This window comes from Heliangelus exortis, chromosome 6 (assembly GCF_036169615.1).
Source record: "Heliangelus exortis chromosome 6, bHelExo1.hap1, whole genome shotgun sequence".
Lineage (NCBI taxonomy): Eukaryota > Metazoa > Chordata > Aves > Apodiformes > Trochilidae > Heliangelus > Heliangelus exortis.
Window position 1 is genome coordinate 5180458 of NC_092427.1, and position 27350 is coordinate 5207807.

Sequence of the window (27350 nt, forward strand, 5' to 3'; positions counted from 1 at the left end):
CATGAAGAATTAATATGTTTGTGACTGCTTCAACTTTCTGCCTTGCCTTTAAATTCTTCTTGTTGTGAATAGTTGTTCCTGTAAATTTTTACACTGGCAGATGTTGCTTACTTGCATAAGATGCAAAACTATATTTGGACATTTTTTTTTTTTAAACCAAAATATTTTCCAGGCTATTCTGTCATTAATGTTTCTGATATATCTACACCATTTTTTTTTTTTATTTCAGTAGTCACAGTAAAAGTATGATGATGCTATCTACTGTGGCTTGGCTAGCTGTGGGGTTTTTTAAATGCTGTTAACTGGAAGCCAAAAAACCACCCTACTATTTATGTTTACATAAGTATAGTACTAGAACAAGCTTACTGTTTTCAAAGTAACTTGTTTCCTTATCTTAAGTAGTTGATCCTTTTTTTTTTTTTTTAAATATATAATCAGGTTAAAAACGTTCAGGAGTTAGTGGTGGTGTTTCTCTTATCTTATTGCAAGTTTCTGAGCTCAGCTGTTTGATCCAGAACTAAGTAAACTGTAAAGCAAAAGTAGAAAAAACCACTAGTGTTGGTAGGGGACAAAAGTGTTGAAACATTGCCATAATTTTATTTTCTGTGGTATGAAATATTTACAGAGCTCTGTCTGAATAACTGAAAGTGCTTGTAAGGGTAAATAACATATTTCTGTCAGTCTCCATAATGACATTTAAAACAAACAAGCACAATTTCCCAGAAACACTGTAAAACTTGCAGATTGAGCCTTTCAAGTTCAACTTTTCAGTTAGAATCCCATATTAATGAAAGGCTCCCTGGTCTCAAAGGTCCAGCTTTTCAGTAGTAAGACACCAAAGAGTTTGGAAGATGTGAGATTTCAGTATTATACTTCCCACAAAGGGTTTGTTTGGTTTTTTTTCTGGATTCTAAAATGACTTCGTTTCTCTGTAGATTATTCCCAACAAATGTTCATCCTTTCCAGTTCTGTTTACTGCATTAAGTTTGAAGGAATAGTAAGGTTACATCCATGGAGATGTCTTGAACTGAAACTAGCTGTTCCCTTGAAGAACCCAAAACTGTTGTTTAAATTATCTAACTGTATTTAATAATCTTTAATGTGTAATGGCAGAGAGCAAGGGTTTACATTTTGGAGATACTGAAAATTATACAGATGTTTGCTGATTTATGGCATAATTTTGGCAAACCTTACATGTTCTGTGAAATAAAATAATATCCTCAGTCTCATTAGGATAAAAGAATAACAGGTTATTACAGTTCAGAGTTGTTTATGCCATATTTATATTTCAGATTTCTGGTTATTATAATAGAGTGTTTGTTGGCCTTATTTTACATGTGACTGACAGAAGCAATTAAGAAAATATAAAGCCATCTAATTTTTGAGACAAATGGAACTCATCTTGCTTTTTCAATTACAACTTCATATTGTCTGAGAATTTTTTGTTTAGCAGAAGGACTTCCTGCTTTATAGCTACTTGCAGAGCAAAGCAGAAGGGAGAGAATTTAAATAATTCTCTCTAATTGTGCAGTCAGTTAGATAAGTGAACTAGAAACCCTTTTCTTCAGGTGCTTTATTGCTTGTGAGGCATCCTTTTCATTTCAGATCAAATGGTGACCACCTGTTGCCTATCAGCAGAATTTTACCCAAACAGCCTGCCAGAAACCTGCTGCATCCCCTGTGCCCACTCTTCCAAAGCAATTGGCCACATCCTGCAAGCTCAATTGTGAAAGCCAATTCAGAGAATGAAGATCAAGCAGGTTAAGCACTGCCCATTAAAGCCTCCACCAAAGTTCTGATATTGAAGTGCTGTTTATGCTCAATTTTATTACTCCAATGGCTTTTCAATATTAAAAAAATTGACGTTTAGAGTTGCTCTTGTTTTACAGCTTTGCTAAAGAAAAGGGGTTGATAAACTGTGAAATTAAAAGAAAGAGGTCATTGAACTGATGTGGCTGGGAGTTTTGACTGTAATCTTACCAGAGAATATTTAAAAGTAGGAGATAAAAATCTGAGGAACTGAGTAGGATATACATCCTATGGATACATCTGCCCAGGGAGACTGTGGAGTCTCCTTCTCTGGAGACACTGAAACCCCACGTGGCCACGTTCCTGTGTGACCTGCTGGAGGTGACCCTGCTCTGGCAGGGGGTTGGCCTTGGATGATCTTTTGAGGTCCCTCCCAACCACTAACTTTGTGTGATTCTGTGATTACCGGAAGTCGGTGGCAACAATTATTAGATACTTTAAACTTTCTATCCTTTAGTATTTTTATTTTGTGCTTGCAGCGATGAGGGAGCTTGAATCAGAGTCCTTTGGTTATTGATTTGTTGCTTTTCTCTTCCCTGGGAAAGTCAGATGAAGATCAGCATGACAATATTTATGGGCTGCATCTCATCTGTGGAATGCAATCCATCTTCGTTAAGTTCAGTAAAAGTGATAGATAGCATTTGGCAATGTAATGATGTGATCACTCTGCCATTGCCTTTGTAAATCATCAGCTGTTGCATTCTCTTGTGTAGATATTTAATCAGTTATACACCCCATTACTGATTTAATTCAGAATGTCAATGGCAGGTGAATAATGTGAATATTTGTATATTATCATATTGTATTAATGTTCCTTTCATTTAAGTATGCTATTCATGTGAAAATCATAAACTGTAGCTTCATGGCTAGAATAAATCTAATCAGTGCTGTAGGCATCTAATGCCATCAGTGTTTTAATTCAATATGTCAGTGAAACAAATGTGTTTCTTCTCATTTCCAGTTTCTTTCTGCTTTACTAATTCAGAATATTATATAATGCTATGGAAATACAAATCTGAGAGTAAACAAATTGCTAATTTTTATCCTGTTAGTAGGTCTTGGGACTGTTTCCTCCAATTGTAGCACCATTTATGATGAGTACATGTTCCTTACAGATTTTAAAATAACTGAATATTTAATGATAAATTAACTATAAAACGATCTAGACTGTTCCTTAAGGAACTGTGAAATAAGTAAATGTAAAATAATGTCAATGCAATCCAGTAATGATATAACACTAGAAGGCAGTTGCTTTGGAGTCTTCTCCAGTATTCTGTCTTTGGCAAGTTTCTGGAAGGTTTTATTTGAAGAAACCACTGGAGGACTATTTCTAGGTCCATTTCTGTCCTCAGGTGGCACCTGCTTTATCACTTATAAAAGGATTTATAAGTTTTTACAAACCTCCAAAAGAAAAAAACAACAAACCTAATTTATTTAATTCTAAACCAAATAAAAACTAAAAAAAATATTGAATTATCACTGATAAGTATTTTAACTGAGATTTTGCCTGCATAATGTACTCAGTGATTTCTTTGATGTAATTGTATGTGTACATATGATATATCTTTCTTCATAAGTAGAAAACCCCATTTTATGTATATGTATACCTCCCTATAAGGAGAATAATGTATTTTTTTCCCTGTTATTTATTAAGACAAGTCACTGAGTTTTCTTTACAGATATATCATGAAAATGTAGTCAGATCATCTCCAAATGCATTAGAAAGAGAAGTATAAAGGACTGATAAATATTCACTTGTCTTATAATTTTGATTTAGCATTAGCACTTTCAGTGTGACCAAATGTATTTTGTGACTTTCTATTCCATGTATATGAATTGCATACTGAAAATTACATCTTCTAGTAAGCCAAATGTAAATTGTAATAACCAGCATAATGTACTGCTTATTATATTTCTGGGTTTTTGTGTCTGTAGTTCATTAATAAGCTCCATGAACCTTCTGGTCTAAAATTATGTTTCTAACAAAATTATAAGTGAAATAATCAACATACATTTTTATAGTAATTCAGAAATAAAGGTAGGAAATAATTACTCCTATTTCTCACAGCGTGTTGCTTTTATATATTGGAATTGGATACCATTTGTCTTTTCTGGACATTAAATATATGCTTGAGATTCTTATTTTAATATTTGCTTTTGTTTCTAGCTCTCGGGTTTTTGTCTAGAAGCAGAATGTGGTATTGTGGCTTATGAAAACAATGCTGAGACCTTCAGAATTGGCCTTATTTCTTTTTTTTTTCAGGTTTTTTTAAAAAAAGCTTGCAGAGTGAGTAACAGCAAGGACACTTTGATCCCTGTTAATGTAATGTGTATCTGTGCTAGAAAATACATGGAAAGATAATGCTAACTGAAACAAGTAATTAGTGAAAACATGCCCAAGACTTGGCTTACATTATATTTGAAGCTGTGACTAAATTATTGCTGTCTTGAATAAATGCTCAGGATTTCTTAATGTATTATCTGGGGACACAGGAGTAAAAACATTCACTTAATGAGTGTTACCACAGACAAATATAGTGCAGGGTTATTAATAGTGGTCCTGCTTTATTATTTTTTAAGTTTATGACATAATAAGGTTTTGATTTAAAAAAATAATAATACAAAAAGGAAATAATAAAAGAATTGACATAGTCTAGAGGCTGAATCCTTCTGTGATTCTGTGGGGTGAGCGCTGAGGAGTAAGAAAACCAAATGTCTTGTTAGAAGGAGTTTTATTTGCCCTATTTGTAACCATCTCTTCCAGATGTTGGGTCAGTGGAGGGACTTGCTTATCACAGAGCTTGGGACACTCTTTATTGGACCAGTTCAACCACATCCTCCATCACCAGACACACTGTTGACCAGAGGCGCCGAGGAGCTTTCAACAGGGAAGCAGTAATAACCATGGCTGAAGATGATCATCCACACGTCTTGGCTCTTGATGAATGTCAAAAGTATGTATTACATCTTTCTTTGCAGATTTTAACTTATACCTGATGTCAGGGACACAGCAGCACTTTGTTTCAGTCAACCAGTATTGCTGAACTCTAAGAAGGTTTAGCTAGATTTGTTTGGTTAGGGGAAAAATGTAAGATTGATTTTTTAAAGAAATTATGGATGCAACAGGTTAAATATTTTTTATGTTTCAGATTAAATAATCCTTACATTTTCATGCAATTAAAAAAATAAGCTGATTTCAAAGCAAGTGAGCTAGATGTAAATGAACAAGTGTGATCATATTACTGATTTCTTCTGTGAGACATCTTATTCTCATTGCTTAAATAAAAACAAAATTCATTTAAGCCTTTATGAGCAGGCATCTGAGTTTCTTTATGTGCAAGATGATAGGCCCATGTGGTTATCATAAACATCAGTGTTGTATAAAATTAAATAACAAGAGCTGTACATTTAAGGTGCTTGTGAACAATGTCGTGGAAATAAGTCTAATGTAGCTCCTGCCACTCTGAATTGTATTTCCTAGTAAGATAATAGGAGGATTTATATTTTGTCTTCAGCCTTTTGCTAGGAAGGATCTTAAAATTTGAGTTACTTTCATCTTCTCTTGTAAATATGGAAGAGAAGCAACCTGCTTTTTACTTTTTTAACTTCTTGTAATTATCTCCCCTTGAGAAGTCTGGACTAAATTTCTGCCCTATGTTTTTTTTTAATTTGTGATAGCTAAACATACCCTTTTGCTTGGGTATACAAGGAGATTCTTTCCATGTGTGACTTCATGTACAGCTTGTGCAAATCAAGAGTTTACACTGTTTTGTAAAATACTATTTATCTAGATATCATAAACCATGTAAATACTCATGAAGACTGCAATGAGAGAATCTGTCTGTAATGATATATTAGTATTGAGACATGATCAGAACTGAACAGACCAGTGAAGAAAAAAAAAACCAACTGTACTTCCATACAAGTTAATGAACTAAGAAACTGCTATGATTTATAGGATGTTGGCTATAACATTTTCTTATTCACCATTGATCATCACAATTACTTAGAGAAGCCATTCATAATTGTCTACAAAGGCATGTTTTTCTCTGTTGCTCAGTTCATAGAGAATTAAATTATAAAATGTATCTTATGGATTTGTTTGTTATTCTGATTTTAATACAGCTTAATGTTTTGGACTAATTGGAATGAGCAGCTCCCAAGCATCATGAGATCTACCCTCTCTGGCAAAAATGCCCAGGTCATCATTAGTACAGATATTCTGACACCAAATGGACTTACCATTGATCATAGGGCGGAGAAACTTTACTTTTCAGATGGTAGCTTGGGAAAAATTGAGAGATGTGAATATGATGGATCACAAAGATATGTAAGTAAAACAAAAATCCCAAACATATTAATTGTAATTATGCTCGTTTGCATTTTGTAGCATCTTTAAAATTAAAGTGTTGCAGAAAGATCATGAGTTGCCTGAGTTTTCTCCTAATATTCCTTGTATATTAGATTTAAAACTGTAAACACTTGTAAACTACAAGTAATGCTCTGTTTACTCAACACATTGCAGTCTCTGGATGACCTTTTGGAGATACACATCCTCAACACAAAATCTGTTTTCATTTCTATTGAGCCTGATGCATCACTTGGTCTAAATGATCTGTATCAGCTTGAAAAAAATGTAGAATTAAGCTCAGTAAAAGAGGTAGAAAAATGTTCTGCTTTACATAAGAACAATTGTAATTTTCATTGCAGTGCCTAACTTTTCTGAATGCAGTAGAAATTCTTTTGTGTAATGCTTTAGACTCTACAATTCCTAGGTTTGTTTTTTTTTCTAACTATCCATTTTCAGATATATTCAATCACACTCCATTAAAGAGATTCAGCCAGGCATTTCATAAGCCACCTTAAAAAAGAGTTTCTTCAGAATACCCTTTTCCTCACTATCTGCTTCCTTGATTTCTAGTTTCAATTTGGTTAACAAAGGGAGGAACTGTATAGAAGACCATGAAATGCTAATGGTAATGCAGTGAATCTGCTTCCAGGTAGCAGCTTCTTATAACCACAATAATCTAGTACAAGGAATGGGTAGAGAATAATATAGTATTATTGAGTTGATTCTTCTATAAGGATTGTAAGAGTTTATTGATTTTGTGATATTTTGTAACAGTATTTTGTTGCTGGAGAACTCTTTCAATTTTGGAAGGTTTTTTTGGTTTTTTTGGTTTTTTTTTCTTTCTTTCTTTTTATTACTGTGAAGATAAACAGTTGATTTTTTTAAAAAAATTCTTGTTTTGCTCTGCCAGGTCTTCCTGTTAAAAAAACAGAAGTTGCAGTTTTCCTTCACAATCCTTTCCCCTTTCTCTCACATCATTGTTCCTGCCCCTTGTTGAATTTAATATTGAATATTTAATAATGTGGCCACAACTGTTTAGCTACTTAGTGTTTTAATTGTAACATTTTGTTCATCAACACAGAGACTAAGGCAAAAGCAAATAAAGCTGATTTTATGTCTTAGATTTATTTTTCCATTAAGTTGTGAGCTATTTCTATTTTCTTCCCTTTCTTCTTCAGTTTATTCTGTAACATTTTAATTATCGAGAACCTAGATATAAATTCAATAAATAGAAGTCTGGTTTCTAACATCCTGGTTGGAATGTTTTGGTCTCAATTATGATTTTATGGCCTAGAGGTGTAATTGTTAAAATCAATACAGGTTTAGAGACGTCTCCACTAATTACATCCTTTGTGTAATTGCAAACTTACAGAAATATTACTTTCAACTTCTAGAATATGTATTATTATTCTTTATTCAAGCAATTAAACAAGCTCCAAAGTTAGTAGTCAGCTTCAGTTGCCTTCAGTAAATTGTATCAAAGCTTTTCCTCCAACTATTAAATGCAGAAATAGAAGTTAAAGGTGTTGCTGTCCATTTATGAAAAACTTTGATTGACATCTAAAATTACTTTTCAAACGTGTCATTGTATTTATTTGTAGTAAAAACATGAGAGCAGCAGGGTTATTGTGGTCACTTCTTGGAAGGTATTCATGGGGACATCAGTGTTCCCTTGAGACATCGACCAGAACAGGAGTGAAATTGGCTGAGGTATCCAGAATGGAGAGAAATCATGCTAAATGTTAACAAATATATAGGATGTCTAAACTAATTAAAATCAGAATGTGCTAAAAAGTCTTAGAAAATATTCTCACAAAGATCTGAACATATGAGCAGTTACAGAAAGACATAGATCCTGAATATGTTTCTGAGTCCAGGTGTCACATTGCTGTATTCTCTATATACTAATAAATAATCAGATGTGAAAACTAACCCAAAGGAAAATAATGTCAGCTAGCAGGCAGATGTTTTAATAAGCTTGGATGGTTGTCTAGAAATGAAATACAGCTGAGCATAGTATCCATAGAGAAATTATTTCACCAGTTTCTGCTGCTTCCTTTTGATTTTTTAAGCAGTATTAGTAGCTACACCAGCAAGAGGTGATAGTAAAAATTTATATTATTGGCATAACCTGCAGTTTACTACCTAGAAAATTAAATACATCATGTTTTGCTTCTCCTATTCCCCCTATTATGATAGTTTTTGTTAGACTCCGTGCTTTTTAATCAATTTATTCTTTCTTTCTTTGCAAAGCAGATACAATAGTGTGAGTAATTTTGGAAAATGATAGTACTAGAAGTGAAATTGTGGTGGATATTTTAATTTTCTCTGTTGGGTGTATAAATACATCAGTTGTACCAGGAGTCTCATCAAAATGAAGCGTTGTTTCTCAACTTTCCAAATGTCCATGTTTTCCCATTAACATTTGCCTTTAAATTTCCAGAAACAATATCAGAAATGAAATACTCCCCTGCTTAATTAGTTTTTGTTCTAGGGTGTTCACTCCATAAATATTGAGGAGTTACCTTTTTTGAATGGTTCTTTAAAGTAATTTGAAGCTAAAATTAAACCTCATGAAAGTGATCCCCTAAACAATTGCAGTAAAATCCTTTAATCCAAGTGAACCAGGTAGCTGGTTGACTCAGATTCAGTGCTTTTAGTTTGAAACAGTTTGCTGAAATATCTTGATGTGCAGTGTTGGTAGTCTGGAAAAAATTAAGGGGAAAAAAGGATTTAATGAAAAGACAAAAATAATCTCTAATTTTATTTATAATATCTCACGACTCCATGAAATTCTAGGAGATAGATATAAATGTAGCATTAAATGAAGTTTGTCATTTAAGATGTTTAATATAAGTACTGTGTAGTTGTAAACAACATGGTTAATATAGTAATAATGTAGAGGTATATACTCTCCATCTGAATGGCACTGAAAATTATAGGCCTGTTTAAACAGTTCCTTAATATATCATTCAGCTGAACTGCAAGTCTAAGTAGCAGCTGGAACACTACAAATTTAGCATTAGATTTTGGTTCTCAGTATCTTAAATATGTTCATTTCGAGCATGGAGAAACAAGAATTAATAGTTGAAGAGGAAGCACTTTTTCATGGCTCACTTGGATAATTCTATGGGAACAGGATTTTACTGTTCATGCTAAATGGGGTATTTTAGAATGTCCTTTGTATCCTTTGCTATGTGATTGCAATTCAAGTTATTATGAAGGTATTTTTGAAAAGTACAATAAATGAAAAGAAAATCCATGCATTAAAGATGTGACTCTTTATTCAGAGTAATTGTGACATTAACTATCAGCATCAAAAGCATGATTGTTTTTAGTGTAGCAATGATTGGCTCTCTTCTTCCACACAACCCAGCCTAAAACTAGACTAGAAATTGGTTTAATTTCCTTTGTGGTGACAGGAACAAGGAGCTGGTAAGCTCACAAGTGCTTTCTTGAGTACCAAATTTATTTCTCATTCTTTATTTAAATTCTGTTTTCAAATGTTTTACTGAAGAAAAAAAAATAATAATCTTTCCAGATCTTTGTGATGAAATGGCATCATGCTACAGCACCTTTTCCTCTCTTCTGTTCAGGCTATTAAGCAGGTAGTGTGCTGAGCAGGTATTTTTACAAGCACTGTTGGATAAAGTGTGATTTATTACTTAAGGAATAGATGTCTGGATTTCTGAAACTTGGAGGTATCAGTTAATACTACGTTAAACCTTGTAGCAGCTTTTTCAAACATTTTAAGTTCTTTTATTTCAGAAGTTAATTTATTGAAGTTCTTTTATTTCTTTCTACTTTCAGTGCTTTCAGTATAGAAGTATTAAGTGTTTTATCTAAAACTATGAAGTGATGAGAATTACAGTTTGCACTTTCAAAGCTTCTTCCTTATATTTCTCTTTACTTATTTTAGGTAATTGTCAAATCTGGACCAGGTACCTTTCTCAGCCTGGCTGTATATGATGATTATATCTTCTGGTCAGATGGAGTGAGGAGAGCTATTCTGCGTTCCAGTAAATATACAGGAGGAGATACAAAAATCCTTCGTTCTGATATCCCACATCAGCCAATGGGCATTATTGCTGTTGCCAACGATACAAACAGTTGTAAGTAACAAAGCAAGATACACTGTTTTATTCTTTACAGTATGATTCAATAATTTTACTTGGTTTTAGCCAAGTTAAACATTATGCAGTTTCCTAAATTCTTTGTTTGTTGTAGGAACTGGTAACAAAAGATGGGGTATAAGCTTTCCAAAGTACATAAATACTACAGCATGACTATTTTTGGCTATGGTCATTGTGCTCACTTGATAATTTCCTGTCAAATTTCATCAGTTTTAAATGTTGTGGGGTTTTTTTATTATTTTTATTATTAAATTCAAGGTAAATGTTACTCTTTAGTATGCTACCATCTAACGCATTTTCATCAGACTTATAAAACTCTAGTCAATTGCCCATGATTCATGAGATATGGATTCATTGCTTTCTCAAAGACATTGACCACTGAAGCAAATTTGCTAAAACAGAGTTCATCTTTTTAAATTTGTTTTTCAGGTGAGTTATCTCCTTGTGCACAAATGAATGGAGGTTGCCATGATTTGTGCCTTCTGACTCCTGACGGACGAGTGAACTGCTCATGTCGAGGGGACAGAATCCTGATAGATGATAACAGATGTGTGAGTAAGTAATACTACCTGCCACAATGCTTTTCTCTGCTGGGATGCAGTTGGCTATCAAAAGCAAAGACAGCTGACCCAAGCCATTAAATTTATGGCTTCTAAACACTGTAAAAAGTGATCTGGCATTTGGGCGCATTCCAGGCTTTCGGTTGTTTTATATCTCATTAGACTTTTGGGGGGTTAAAAAGCATTAATACTTGTTCTAAAATACCAGCATGTGTAGTTGTGTTTTACTGAACATTCTTAATTGCAATTTGTTTCTGCTGAGTACAAATATTTTCATTTTATGTCCTTATCCATATAAAATAACTTATTAACCAACTGTTTTGTTAATTATACATACAGTTTGTTGTTTAGTAATTGGGAAATGTCTCACCTAAGTTGACAGACACCTTGGAAACTGGTTTGTTGGAGAACATTCTGTATTACACTGTTCTGAGTTCTCCTATCTTCCAGTGCTTCCTCTGAACCAATATCTCTCAGCACACGATAAAGAAAATGTGAGAAAACTGTTTTTTTTTAAGTTCAGAAGTGGTTCAGAATAAATGGTCATGCATTGCACTGTGCCTGTGCAGAATTGATGCTTATGAACATGGAAGCTTGTGCTGGTAATTTGGAAGAATAGGATGGGGTCAGTGAGCAGAGCTCATTCAACTTGATACTGCAAGATCACTAGAACCAGTTAAAGAGGAGAACTGGTGAGAACAGCAGCCTCTGGTGAGGGAAAGGGTAGAATTATACCTTCAAGTACTGGTGTGATTTTAAATGAGGTTAAGGACTCCTTTGGACTAGACCCCAGTTCTTTACAATAGCTTTGTATGAAGCCTGTAGTTAGTTATATACTATACTAAGCTAATTGAATACTGTTATTTCTTTTGCCATGTTTGTTTTGGATTCATAGCTCTGCTTCTTAGTTTCCTACAATCTTGCTATTAAATGAAACCAGATGCATCCATTAATTATGCATATAATCACTATAATCTTCCTGTAGGTAGCAACATACCCAAAACAAATGTATGAATTGCTAGTTTTATTCTGCGCTTCCACAGACTTCATAGTTCAACTTTTTTACCTTTAACTCTGGCTCACACATCTGTGTTGTTTTTAGTTGTTAACTAAGTCTTTACACAGTGTATTATAAAGTCACTGGGGTTTCACAGGGAGAGCTGGTTCTGTAATTCAGTATATGGAAGTTTGTGGGTTACAACTCACACAGCTGATCTGGAGCCAAGATACAGTAGTAGTATGGTGTACAACTAACCTGCATAACATTTACAGCTCTTACTCAAAAAATGCTTTGCCTAGCTGTATAATTGAGATACAATGGATTTTATAGCTGATTTGCAGTGATAAAGATTTCAATTTAACACTGTTTCAGAATCCAGTGATCCACTGAGATTGTATGAACAGGTATCTGATTGATAATGGTTCAAAGGTATTAATTAAGACTTTCCTACTTTACAAAGAGATATTTTCCACTAGAGACAAATGTTTTCTCTTTCCCACAGATGGAATCTGACCACCAAGCTTATGTAATCACCTTATTTCATCCTCCCACATTGTCAGGCTTTATTGATTTTGATCATTCAAGAGACCTCTTGGAGATGGAAAATTTCCTGAAATTTCATTTCTCGCCAGTCTGTGCTTGGTCTTCTGGGTCATGTCTGTCACTTAATCAGCTGGCATTCTCCCATCCATTTGTCTGGAAATAGAACATGGCAGAGTACAGGAACTGCTAAGGATTTTCAATTTATATTGGCTGGACTTTTGCAGATAGTTCTGCATCAGTTGCATCAGTTCTTCTAGAATTTGTGATGAAGTAATTTTATTGGAAATAAGAAAAAATGTAATTGTTAGGTATAATTTCCCTATTCTTCCTCTGGAGTTGTCCTCTATACTTCTCCTTCATCTCAATTTTAATATTTTGTTTAGAACCACAGTCATAAAGTAAGTATAATACTATCACAAAGTTTATGGCCAGAGAGTTCTGTGTAAATTCTGTGATTCTTCTTTTAATTTCTATCTGAACTTATAGAAACTCTATATGAAAGAGAAAGCAGGAGTCAGAAGTTAAATGTTCATCTTACATTCTAAAAGAATAGTTAAAACATCCACTCTGAGGTGATGAGAAAACAAAAAATTCATGTTGCGAGAGACGAATCTCGCCGTGGGCGCGAGCTCGGTTCGCGAGCAGAGTCAATCAAGCTAGTGTTGGTTCGGATTAATATCAGGGAGCTAACTTCGATCCGCCAGGCTCTGGAACCTGCACCGGAAACCACCCTGGAACCACACCCTGCCGATTCCGGGCATGCGCGCCTGGCACCTGCTGCCTACATTTCCCCCCCCCCTTTTTTTTTTCTTTTTTTTTTTTCTTTCTTTTCTTTTTTTTTTTTTTTTTTTTTGTTTTCTTTTTGATGCCAGACCAGCGCCCTGGGCGGCCGGTAGCAGCGCCCCGGGTGTTTTGAAGTTGCCGCGGCAGGGTCAGGACATCATCCTCGTCGTCCGTCAGGGTGGGTGGGTTCCTGTACTGCTGAAAAGCTGGGCGATGTTCAACATCCCGCTTCTCTATTGGTCGCACGGCCCGAGTGACCTGGTCTTGCAGGGCCGATATCTTGTTTTCCAGCGCAGATACTGCCGCTAGTTGAGGGGCTGCTTTTTTCTCTGCAGCCTTCCGTGGGGCCGGGGGGGGCGGCGGGGGTAACTCTCCGCGGCAGCCGGAGGTGCTGCAAGCCGCGGTTTCCGCCCCATCATTTTCCGGCGTTTCGACTTCCAGGCCAATATCCGATAGGAGTTCGGTCATGGTTTGGTGGGGCTTTCCGGACATGCCCTTTATGGCAAGCTTGCCCCTGGTCAGCCCCAGACATACTTGCTCGTGTTTTCCTTCCTCCAGGGGTGGCGCCGACGGGGTCACGGTCGGCGTTCTCTCGGGCTCCTCCCCCTCGAGGGGGGGTGCCGAGGGGGTCGCAGCAGGCATTTCCTTCGGGGGAAATGCCTCGGTCTTTCGTAATGGAGCCGCGGTGGTGACAATTGCCACTTCTATTTCAGCTTTCATGAAAGCTAATAGATTGCAAACGACCCGCCAGGTGTTGTCCGCACCAATAATGTCGCCGTTGGTCTCCTTATAGTGGAGACTTGCCAGCAGATTATACACCTCCCCCCAGAGGTCCCAGGCAGTCTCAGGACCCGGGTAGCGGAGGGGTTCCTGCCTTTCTGCCTGGGCTACAATCTGCTCGGCAACGGCGGTGCCAGTAGGTTTGCTTGCATAGGATTCCATCATCAGTTTTACTGATGTCGATGTCGAAGAGAAGAAAGATTTCTCTTACCCGAATCTTTCGGGGTATTGAACGGTCTGTAGAGAAGGGTCACTTTCGGATGGAACGCTCAGGGAGACGGTTTAGACCGAAATTGTTGCCCGCATTCTCCACCAGATGTTGTGAGAGACGAATCTCGCCGTGAGCGTGAGCTCGGTTCGCGAGCAGAGTCAATCAAGCTAGTGTTGGTTCGGATTAGTATCAGGGAGCTAACTTCGATCCGCCTGGCTCTGGAACCTGCACCAGAAACCACCCCGGAACCACACCCTGTCGATTCTGGGCATGCGCGCCTGGCACCTGCTGCCTACAAATTCACGTCTGACAATTATTTTTTTTTTTTAATAAAAAGAAGTAAGCAAAGTTAAAAGCAGGTTTTCTGCATTTTCTTCATTATTGCTGGAACCCAGGTACACATTGAGCCCACACACTGGCACAGTGCCACAAAGCAGTTGAAAATCCCAATTAAGTGCTAGGTAATGGTGTTTACTTCTTGTCTTGACTGTGCTACATGGAAGAGGGTTTTTTAAGCATCTCTTAAGATGCATTTGCATACACGTGGGGGTTGTGGAGAGTCCCATGTGGGTTGAAGATAGCTGATACCATCATCTTATCAGTGCTGCTGCCTTGGAGTTGTTGCACTGCATGGTCCTTTATGGATATTTGGATATGGTTGTAGACTCTCATCTTGGTTTGGAATTCACTCCAACATAAAATTTCTGAAAATAGTTTATAATTTGGATACCTGTCTTCAGTGCTGCTTAATATCAATAAATTTTAAGTCTTGCAGGCTCTGGTAGAATCTTTGCATTTCTGATGCCATTCTGTAGTTAGATTGTCCAAGTACAGGAGGTATTGTCTAGGAAATATTTTAAATGCAACCATCACTTTTCTCATGTTCACTAGGTGTAAAAGCTATTTTTAAGTGTGTTAACATGTTTTCTTTTTAGCTAAAAATTCTACTTGCAACATTTATTCCGAGTTTGAGTGTGGAAATGGTGAATGCATTGATTACCAGCTGACTTGTGATGGCATTGCTCATTGTAAGGACAAGTCTGATGAGAAACTTTTCTACTGTGGTAAGCATTTCCTGATGTTTCACCTTCATGTTCTTTTTTCAGTTTTACATGGTTGCATTCTTTTCTCTGCCTCTTCTCCTTTTTTTACACCAACTGCTTGCCAAGATGCACAGTAAGTCCCAACTTGCAAATTAAAAAAGCCCTGGCGTTATATGGATAAAATTACATATACCTATATATGTATATACATATATTTTCCTGGCACAAGCTTAATGTATTAGCTGACTTGTATTTTCAGAAAGTTCTTGAATTTCTGTCTCCAAAACAAAACAAAACCCCCCCACAGCTAGCTATCTTTTTCAAAGATGAAAAATCGAGTATTTTCAGCTTTAATTTAGCAATATTGATTTAGTTTTCTGTATTTAATAAGATTCTTTCTGGCTGTGGAGTAAAAAACACTAAGATGGAAGGATTATAAAATGCAAAAATATCTGTGTAATAGACATATTTCCCCCCAATTTTCTGTTTAGGTTTAAAATATTGTTCTTCACACCAGTCATTCTTCATCTTGTGACAAGTTAGTCACAGGGGTGTCTACTTTCATATTTTTCCAAAAGGACTTTTATTTTTCCCAAGCACTAATAATCACTAACTGAATCAACTCCAGGTGTTTTGCATCCAACTGAGTTTTCCTGCTGCAGTGTCTAAAACATAGCTGTTGAAATAATTTTCCTAAATCATAGAATCACCTTAGTGATTTCATGTATCCTGCATGCTATGCTAAATGTACTGGTTACCCATGTGCTTGTAACTCCTGATTGTATCTTGGTTTGTAATCATATCACTGCCTTGGTATCTCTTTGTTTCCCAAATGTACAAATTGATATCCTTTAAACCCATCTATTGTGTTCAAAGCCAACTCAAGAAGTTGGAACAGACCCATAAGGATCACCAAGTCCAGCTCCAAGGTTGACACTCAAATGACAGCTAAGGTTGAGACTGGAAAAAAGAAGTGAAATTATTGCTTGGTTTTAAAAGGCTACTTTTATTATGTATGAGGTGTCTAAATGAAATGATGTGCTTGTGCTTAATTTTTCAGAAAACAGAGGCTGTCGGAAGGGTTTCAAGCCCTGTTCTAATCGTCGCTGTGTGTCAAGTGACAAAGTCTGTGATGGTGTCAATGACTGTGGGGACAATTCTGATGAGTTTGACTGTAAAGGTAAATGACAGTTGATTCCAAGGTGATCACAGAGTGTTGCTTTCTAATTACTTAATATGTAAATTGAGGTAGCTAAAAAAACACATATAACTTTATTAGGATTACAGCTGATGAGATTTGTTTTGTTATAACTCTAAAAGAGGCACACTGATAAATTTGAGTGAGCATATGTTGGGGTTGATATTAAGACCCATTTTGGTTTGCACCTACAGTTCTCTAAAAGAGTTTTGGCTATGGAAAACTCAGAAAATACAGTTGCTGGTTCTTCTGTGAAGTAATAAATCAGAGAGGATCTTTACCAGAGACAGGAAGGTTGAAAGATGGGTGATTTCCTCTCTGCATCTGTTGCAGTGTTTCTTTTTTGAAGTAGCTTTGCTTCTCAGATGTATGGCAGTGCCTGTGTTCAATGCAGAACATTCCAGAGTCATTCTCCTTTTAATATCAAAATTGTTTTTATTTCCTGAAACATGAATATCTGTGCATCAGCCAATGAATAAAGACTGGCTAGCAGACAACACAAATCCTTAGTTACAGTCCAGAAAGACTGAAGGGGAAATTATTCAATAGCTAAAAGCTATGTAGCTGGAGTAAGTAGCATTTTTTGAAAGCACTGTCTGGGTTTTAATCATTCAGCTGAATATGAGTAGAGAGACAAAACCCCCAACCTGGTTTTACATGAAAGAAATCTGAGAGATCCAGAAAGGATTTCTTTCTTCCTCACACAGTGATTATGTCTAATTAAATTTAATTATCTATAGAGAGACTAATTTTAGACTCAAAAAATGGATTTAAAAATTAAAAACTTCTGCTCTGAAGTTTATAAGACTTTATATTTCTACTGAATTTTGGGAAGGTGCAGTGTGTTCTGAAGGCCTCATCCTAATAGGTAGTAGGCTTAAACACAGTACATACAATGTACATCTGAAGAGTCTGTTTAGTACACAAATTTACATCTTTTCTAACCATGTTTTATAGATTCAACATGTGCTTCAACAGAATTCCGTTGTGCAGATGGGATTTGCATTGGAAAATCAGCACAGTGCAACCAGATCATTGATTGTGCAGATGCTTCAGATGAAAAGAACTGCAGTAAGTTTGTGTTTGTCTGGGCTTCCTCATAGCATCTGTTCCATGATTATTCATTATTAGCTAGCTGTTAATTCAGTCATTACTAGCTGGGTACCAGCAGCTGCATGGTCTGCACAAACTCAAGTTAAGCCTGAAAACCAAACTATAAGGCTCTCAGTCTGTGTTAGGTGTAATATACTAATTTACTATTTCTTTTCAGATAATACAAACTGTGCTTACTTCTACAAACTTGGAATAAAATCTTCAGGATTTATTAGTTGTAATTCAACTTCCCTTTGTATACTGCCAGAATGGATATGTGATGGATCTAATGATTGTGGAGATTATACAGATGAACTAAAATGCCCAGGTAACTGTGAAAGAGAAAAAAGTCATTTACTTGTTTTGAAAAATATATTCATGTGTTTCTGGTTCTCTTTTCAAATAGCTTTGAAAAAAATGTTTTTTCGGTCTATACTGTTTTATGTAATACAGAGATTAATATGATACTGAATGCAATTTTTTTCACCAATCTTTATTTTGTGTTTCATTAGATTATGCAAATTGTTACAAATTACTAATACATTTCTCTGAAGAAAACTGTTATCTCTAGCTTTCTATTATCTCCAGGTTAGGTCTATCATTAATCATTTTTATTTAAGTAAAGCATCAGTCATTAAAATGTCAAGCTCATCAAGCTTCAACACTGAGGAACTTTTATTAGCTCTGACTTTAGTGGATGTTTTTACTTGTTTCTTGTTTAATTTTTTGACTTTCTCTTTTATTTTGTTGAGGTGCTAGGGTGTTAGGCTGCCAAGGTAAGACACCAGGGTTACTGCTTTTGTGGGTGTTTTGGTCTTCAGTTAGAATAAAGAGCTGACACTTGAGTCCTAGTGCCAGGGCTGAGATTGTAGTCTTTCAGAAGAGGAAGAGGTATTTACTTTTCTACATTTTCTCTTGTCTTTTTCTGCTCTCTTGTGGGGAGGACAAAATGCAGTTATGTAGGGAAAAAAATAAATCATAAGGTTAGGCTGTTGCAAAATGAATCATAAGAAAAGCTTAATAAAATAGAGTTGGGCAATGGACCAATAGCATCAAGAAAAACTGAAGTATATACAATCCTTAGCCTAATCCTTGACATTTGATACAAAATTTAATGTTTGCCAATGAATTATTCAAAATACTAAATTCTCACCTAATGAAGGATGGCATTTGTGTGTTTGCTCCTTTATTATTCAGAACCTCTCACTGAAGTTTGAGAACATTAAGTACAATATGTACACATGCCTATAAATAGGAAAGTGATAAACTGCATTTAGAATGAGAATGTATTAATAAATGCAGGTTTATTGGTACATATTGGCAGGATTATGCCCATTTTAGGAAAGTCTCATTAAAATAAGAAACTGTGGGCATCAAGCCTGCATCTTCTCTCTTGCACCTTGAGCTTTAGTATAAAAACCTATAAAATGAAAAAAAAATAGTTTTTTTTTTTCTTATAGTATTCTGGTTTCTATATTCTTTCAAAATCTCATTCATTCTTTAAATTTCTGTCTAAATACACTCCAGTTTATACCTCTTCTTATGCTGAGGAAGACCTTGTAGCCTTCAGTAATCAGATCCTTACTCTTGCAATGGCAAAAAGGCCAAAGCATTTTAGAATTCCTGCTTTCAAGGCAGGGATATCTGTCTGTGTCATCTAAGTCACCTCAACCTGGATCTCTCTGGAGTATACCAGGCCAGTAGAGCAGATAAAATCTTACTTTTGCCTTTTAATCTTTTGTTTGTCTTCATAATTGGGTTGTGCTCAATTGTCGTTGTCTTCCTGTGGCCAATACCTCTCTCTTCCTTCTAAGAATGAGTAATTATTTAAAATAAATATTTACTCTTTAATAAATGTTATCAATTTGTAAGAATAAAGCTTTTAATTTTATGCTAAATACCATCCTTTTTTTTGCCTACTAATTAACATAATCTGATTATTCCCATTTAGTATTCTGCTTTGCTGTGTAATAATTCCATTGTGTCACCAGAAGCTTCTGTTAGAATTCTCATCTAGGTTGTGCTAACTTTATTAATAAAAATATTACCAGGATCCAGAAGGAACCTAGAACTTGAGCATTTATGTCCATCAATGTGACATTAAGAACTTTCATTCTTTCTGTATACCAGATGTATAATAAATCATAGTTTCAATAAAATCAATAATTATAATTTCAATAAAATATAGTTTCCATTCTAATTTCTATATTCTCCAGGTTAGCTATTAATTCATTTGAATTTGCTATATATAATGATTCACTGAGCTCAAAATAGCTTAGAATTACTGTATTTCCTTTGTCTATAGTTGTGGTTTTTATACCAAAGAATATCTTAAGGGCACTATGCTATAGCTTTAGTAAACTAATTTTGCATAAGTGATTTTGCATTTTATTCCATCATGCATTTATCTGTAATACTTTATTTTGTTTTTAAAATGTGTGTCAAAAAGTTCCATTGTTTTAATGTTTGACTAATTGTCTGGATCATTCCTCCTTTTACTTGGAAACAATACCAATCCAATTCACCTACATCTGACTTCCATTTCCTATGACATTTCATTCAAAACTGACCAACTTTGCAACATTTTAATTTTTTTTAAGTATTATTATTATGATAATTTCCAGTAACAGTCTTTTCTCCGTGTCGATGTTCTTACAGAAAATTAAGGCAAAATATTAATTCAGGGGTGGCTATAATTTGGCAATTTTTAAGATCTACCCAGTCATCATAGCCATATAATTTTATTTTTTTTTCTATTCATGCAGCTGTAGAAGCTTTAAATATAACTTTAATTTTCTTTTTAAGGGGGAGGCATGCTCTCTTATAGCCCAAATACATTAAAGGAGTGATAGAACCCTTGGCAGAGATCTCCAGTGCTTGGAACTCGTGCTTATTCCTTGGGCCTTCCCAGGCAGAGATCTTGCTTGAGATTTTGCAAATGACCTGTGCCACTCATTAGATTCCGACCTGTGCTTAGGTCATGAAACTAAATCTATGAAATGTTTTCATTCCCCACTCTGTTTTCTGAGCATTCATAAAAATAAATACTTAAGTGAATGTCACAGAGAGGAATGGTGATAAAGTCGAAATCTCCATCTCCAGCATCAGGGCTGTGACTCCAGCTGGGCAGTGCATGCATGAGATTTGTAGCTTTTCCCAGTGAATATGATAAAAATACTGCCACAATTAGGTTATCTTGTAGATGCTGGCAGATAGATTAGAAGGGCAATTTCTTCAGCTGGTGTAAAACAACAAGCAATTCTAATCTACCTGATAAACTGAAATACTTCTCTCTCAGTTTAGGTTGAAGCTATACTCTGATTCTTCTCTAAATAAATGAAGTATTTCAGTTCTCTAAATTACATAGCCATCACGATTTTCTAATTTATTTGAACACAAATATTATAAATAATACTTTTTTGCATTTTTAGACATGAACACTTTACCATTAGTATTCCTAGATTTAGCAGAAATATATTAGGCTCCTAATCATACTAGTAGAGACCATTTTACATTACATTCTTTATTTTATCACAGTTCAAAACAAACCCACATGTGAAGAAAATTATTTTGGTTGTCCTAGTGGAAGATGTATTCTGACCACCTGGCTTTGTGATGGGCAGAAAGACTGTGAGGATGGAATAGATGAATTGCACTGTGGTGAGCATTTTCTCTTTTTTTTTTAATTTCTGTAAGCACTAATGCACTGTAAGAAGAGAAAGAAGTGTGCATTTTTGTCTCAAATACTAAATCTAGAAGTATGTGTAAAGGTTTTCAATACTACATTTTCAGATTCAGCTCTCTAGTACTCTACTAACATCTTAAGCCCAATCTCATGCCAGAATTAAAGCTCTATCAATTTTTTTTTTGTCTCCTAAAGATGTAATTGTATACAGACTTTTTATTGCTTTAAGAGATGGCAATTTCACTAATTCTTTGTAATTCCTCATTAGGACAGTTTTTTAGATAGAACCAGTTCATACCAATATCTTGTGACCCCAGCAAGAAGTAATCAAACTAGAACTGTATGACATAAAATTTGACATTTATTTGCATTGGAGGCCATATGGGCATAATTATTTAAAGTATCAACTAAAGTGGTGTGAAAAAAATGCAGCATGAACTGTGAACCATGTTAAGGGTCCATTCTGCTTCATATCTCTTAAGGGTCTCAATCAGTACCTCTTTGTGAAGGAATGCAATCTGATTTTGTTTATAGCAAGAGCTGATCTATTGACTTGAATTTGTATGGATTACCTAAACAGATACTTTTTTTTTTTCTGTAATTAAATGGCATTAGAACAGTAAAAGAAGTTATCAAGTTTTTCTATGAAATTTTATTCTTACCACTGAACATTACTTGAAGTTACAGATGACACTCTTCATGACCCAATTTCCATCAACATGCTTCCAGATTTGGTTTGCAGTTTCCATTGAATATATACACCTTCTAACTCTAAAATTAGGAACTACTGTGCACTATAAAAATCAGAAGGGTTTGGGGGTTTTTTTGTGTTGATCACATTCCTCAAGTGTAACTCAGTGGTTACATTTCCAGGTTTTATCACACATAAATACTTATTTGCAATATTGTGAAACCTATTAGCCAGTTTTGGTGGAAGAAAGGGAAAAGGGGGTTTAGTATATTTATTTTTTCCCCCTCTGCTACCAATTTTGAGATAATTGTTACACTACTACTTTTAAATTCAGATTATATTAACTGACATTCTTTATATTGTTAATATTAGATACTGTTTCTATCACTTAAAATAAATTTTATTCTTAAAGAAGTCTGGCAAGAACAGGTGATTGGAAGTTTTGAGGAAAGGTCATAATAGTACTTAGAAGAGTTGTGCAGACTGGTTTGGAAATGCAGAAACATGCCATTATTTTCAATGTATGCAAAAATGTAACTGGGATGACAAAGTGCAAATACAGACAAGAGAAAAGAACATGAACTCTTTTGAAGATGAATTAAATAGTACAGTACCAAGAGGAAGACTGTGTTGAAAAATTTGGACTGTGCAGTCTCTCCCCTACTACCAAAATCAAGCTCTTCTCTGTTTTTATAACATCCATGTGAAATACAAAAAAACAGGCATTGTCATGGTTTAACACTGGCCCGGCAATTAAACCGAGTAACAGACGCTCTCTATTAATCTCTCTCTCCTCCCTGATAAGAAAGGAGAGAGAATAAGGGAGAGAGACTTATGGGTTGGAAACTAAACTACACAACTTTAATGAAACAGTAATGATAAATAGGAAAAATTACTAAATATATACAAATATACAAGAAAAGGGATACCACATTCCTCCCCCTTCTCCCCAGTAACTCTCACGTCACCACCGAGGCTGCAGGGCAGCTCTGGGAAAGTCCAGGCTGGACTCCTGGAGTCGGCAGCAGTTGGGAGCTGGAGGCAGGAACACACAGATAAGGGCTGGCACGGATCAGGAGCACAGGCAGACAAACGGACAGGATCCTTCCAGGATGCCGAGTGAAGGAAGGGAAGCAGGAAAGGCAGGAAGGGCAGGCAGCCGGAAGCTGGAAATCTGGCTTGGCCCTTGTGATCCCTCAAATTTAAACTGAGGATGACGTATATGGGATGTAATACTCTGTTTGGTCAATTCTGGCATCTATCTTGTCCGTTCCTCCCCAAAGGAGGGATGCAGGTGGGACCTCTTTATGTTTTCTTCAGAGCTGAGCAGTGTCCTTGGCTCTGCACACCAGTCTCTAGCAGTAACTATAAACATCAAGTGTTCTCAGTGCTAGAAACACACACTGTCTGAGAAACTTGCTGTCAATTTCAGCAAGTGCAACTACTTACAAGAGACTTAGCTAAAAGCAAAAGTACAAGACAGAAAATCACCTTTATCCTGGCCCAAACCAGGACAGTGTTTGTCCTCATTTAGTTAGCAAAATGTTTGAAAATATTAAAATGTAAGAATTTTGGATGTTTTGCTATTTATTTTAATAATTTTCTAGTTTACTAAATGCATTGTTGAATGCAAACTCTCAGACAAACTGGTAACATCCTGAATGCCAAGCCTAGGATTTTACTGTGTTTAAATATACCAAATGGGGCAGACAGAGAGGAGCAGTGTGGAGATACCTAAACTATGATAGAAAATAGAGGGAACACCACTGATGTGAAGCTGACAAATGCAGTGCCTGGTGTCATTCCTAGATTCATCTTGTTCATGGAATCAGTTTGCTTGCTCTACAAATAAATGCATCTCTAAGCAATGGACCTGTGATGGGGAGGATGACTGTGGAGATGGTTTAGATGAGAGTGATGCTATTTGTGGTAAGTAGAATAATTCTAGTTCTGTATTGTGTCAGATTATACATACTGAAAGGTACCAAGTGATACAGGAAGGTGGTGGAAAGGGAAGAAGTACAGCATCTCCAAAGAAAATATTCCCTACAGGTTGAATATTTAAGGATATACTTCCCCCAGCCCACTCCAGCCAGCAGCTAGAGACCTCTTTCTGGGGTATGTGTGATTTGGGTCTAGCCTTTCAGTGAATGTATGAATGGCAGAGTGTGGCAAAAGGAGAACCAAACTTCTTTCCAGTTCCCATCCTTCAGGTAAAGCCTTGAATTTCAGTAGAAGGTGCCTGAAGAATCTAAAGCTGTGGGAGTTTTCTGCAGGTCTTTTTCCTGTTCCCATAATTTTTTTGTACATACAGTTATAAGCATTATTGCATAATACTTCATTCAAATTCTCAAACCCTTCCAATTGCATAAGGGATTGAAAATTTTAGTTGAATTTTAGGGTTGAGTTGACTGGAAAATGAGCTAGTGAATTCTTTTCAAAAGAAAATCACAATATGTCAAGTCAGACCATCACAATTTCATGATATTTCATAGATTGGTTCCATTGTATCTATCCTGTATTTTAAGATTTCCTTTTTGAAAATGTCAACAGTATTTTTTTCTTTCTCAAAAATGATCTCAGTCCACTCAACAAGGAGAATTTCCTTACTGTTGGTAACATTACTGAAAGTGTTAAGTAGGCAGAGAATAAATCTCTTTGGATGATGTTCAGAGCTGTGGTTTGTTAAAGTAATTTCTTAAACACAGATGTAGAAATGTTAACAAATGTAAAGAATGAAGGTGGAAATTATACTGTTCCAATATGGCAAAATATGAATGTATTAATACTACATTAACTTGAAGTTGACTTCCACCTGCAATACAGTTTTTTGTGATATTCAGGGCATGCTGAGGACTGGAGAGTTGAGGGCAATATGTGTTTGAAAGCGAAGATATCTCTCTGCCCTTATCCCCTACCAAAAAGAGAAGTTAGCTACATTGTGAGGGATTGCATAAAAGTTTACTTCCAAAAAAAGTAAAATTAATCCTAGGATATAATAATCTTATTTGAAGAAAAGCCTTAAAAAATAATAAAAAAAAAAAAAAAAAAAAAAAAGTCAAATAAGCAATGTGAATTACTTGCATTAGGACTGTCAGACAGTTTCCTACTCCCACCTCTGTTGTACTTGGTACGTGTTGTTCTCTTCTCCATGGGGCTGAGTCATGGTCATTTGGAATACCTGTAGCCTCCTGCTATGGGGTGATGTGAGGATTACTTGGTCTGCAAGATCAGATTGCAAACACCCAGTCAGACAGAAAGACTAAAATTGGTTTGAGAAGTTATTCTGCTGGATAGTTTTTATGAAGCATGACAAATTAAATAGCCTTGCAGAAAATTAAGAGACTGAATACATGAGAAGAATGGAAGAAATAGCAGATTATCAAAATTTTTGCTGTCAAAACCAGTCTTAGCCAGTATATTTATCATAATACACAGAACAAAATCTTTTTTCACTTTTATTTTAAAATAAAGCCCTTTCCTCAGCCATTACCCATTGCCTTAAAAAAAAAAAATTAGAACAGGTCCCAGGCTCATGTGTTGTTTTTCCAGGCTCAGTGACCTGTGCAGCAGACACTTTCAGTTGCTTAGGCTCCCATGCCTGTGTCCCCCAGCACTGGCTCTGTGACGGCGAAAGGGATTGTCCCAATGGAAGTGATGAACTCTCTACAGCAGGCTGTGGTATGTTTGCATGTTAAAAAAGGAGAGTATCCCTTTTCTTGGTAATTTTGGCTTTACAATATACAGATACTGTTTCTGTCTTCTGTATCATACTCTTAAACTGCCAAGATTTTTAGTAAAGGTGGGTGGGCGACGTGAGCACACGTACCAAGATCCTTCAAGATTTTAATCAGCCTAACATCATCAGGTTTGCTTTTTTTAATGTATACTGAGGCACACCAGCTGAAGATCAGTACATGGTTCATGACACAGCCTTTATACAGCAAGTTTACTAAAGAAAATTAGCATTTTATTGACTATGCAGTTTTATTTCTCTTTCTGAAGAAAATGCTCCTGCGTGTCAGGGAGGTTGTGTATCAAAAGGAAAGGTACAGTTCTGTCTGATTTATTCTGGCTAACTGTTCAGATTGTGACATCTCTTGCCCTATAAATGATTATGTCCAGTCTTCTGAGATATATTTCTATTAAAAGTGTCAGGAGTCCAGTAGCAGTTTCATTAGGGGGTTATTTTATTAATGCATGTTAAAATGGTGTAGATTTAAAATAGTTAAATATGCATTTTCTATCAGTTCCCATTTCCAGTCTGAGCTATATTTTGAGTATCTACAGATTTTAAAGAGCTGCTTTTATTCAGGAGCAGAGTATCATGGAAAGAAGATCTCTATATCCTATCCCAATGTTCTTTTCCTCAGAGGTAGACCTTAGGTTAGTTGTAGGCAGCATCATCCACTTCTGAAGCCAATCTCTCTTGGATTACATGAGATTTTAACTATCCTTTTTTACCTGTCTTTGTGGTGATGAGTAGCTTTCTTTTATTGAATTCTCTTTGTATAACTCAAAAGCTTTTGTTATTTCCTTTATATCCACTTCAATTAACTAGTCCTATTTTCTCTTTCTGCAAGACACTGGCTTTGTATGTTACTGATCTCAATGTCATTCATTTTTATGTTCTGTATCTTCCTCAGCTCCTAATAACACCTGTGATGAGAATGCCTTCATGTGCCATAACCAAGTCTGCATTCCCAAACAGTTTGTGTGTGACCATGATGATGACTGTGGAGATGGATCAGATGAATCTCTGGAATGTGGCAAGTATAACAAAAGTAGAGTAAACAGAAAAATTTCAGGCTGTTAACTGTAAGTCCATCTGCAAGGGGGATACTTGGAGTCACTATTGAAAAAGAAAGCTCTTTGCTCTCTAAAATTGTTTTAATGTTAGATTGTAAATTATACATTAATGAATACAACTTGATACTAACTTGGAGCTGGAGCTACAGTGACAAATCATTTGCTGTAGTTGTGACCTACAGTTGATTGCTAATAATATATAAAAGAATTCTTAAATGTACAGTCTATAATTTTGTGTTGACTATGGATATATTTTTATAGGAAGTTTGTTTTATTGTTTTTTATCTGGAATATTATGCAGGTATAGCATAAAAATGGGGACTGGTGTTTGGAGTAACTAGGTTTTACTGGCATTGGAATTTGCATATAAACAGATTTTGAATGTTCACAATTTTTCTAGTCTTTGAAAATTTTCATAAATATTTTCTTTCATCAAAATCTTAATGATTAATTACTTGTAGACAATAAAATAGCAGCAGTTCAAGCTGAGGAGAGCGTAAGTACAAAATCTATTCTTCCTAAATTGCATCTCCTATTGCTGCTGTAAGAGACAGGATATTGAGCTAGGTGAGCCACTGCCTCAACCTGTAAGGTATTTATGTTCTTGAAAATTAAAAAAAAAAAAAAAAAGAAAAAAAATTAAAATCTCTATTCAAGCATAT

General features: G+C 35.6%; 1 protein-coding gene across 1 annotated transcript in view; it reads left to right on the forward strand.

Annotated features, from left to right (window-relative positions):
- Positions 1-27350, forward strand: part of LRP1B (LDL receptor related protein 1B) — a 631173-nt gene that overhangs the window by 500750 nt on the left and 103073 nt on the right. Inside the window, exons 42-53 of the mRNA XM_071746448.1 lie at positions 4574-4763; positions 5935-6139; positions 10080-10272; positions 10723-10848; positions 15106-15234; positions 16274-16393; positions 17369-17482; positions 17682-17831; positions 21041-21163; positions 23689-23808; positions 25432-25560; positions 26526-26663. Coding sequence (XP_071602549.1) covers positions 4574-4763; positions 5935-6139; positions 10080-10272; positions 10723-10848; positions 15106-15234; positions 16274-16393; positions 17369-17482; positions 17682-17831; positions 21041-21163; positions 23689-23808; positions 25432-25560; positions 26526-26663 — 1737 coding nt within the window. The remainder of the gene's footprint in view (positions 1-4573; positions 4764-5934; positions 6140-10079; positions 10273-10722; positions 10849-15105; positions 15235-16273; positions 16394-17368; positions 17483-17681; positions 17832-21040; positions 21164-23688; positions 23809-25431; positions 25561-26525; positions 26664-27350) is intronic.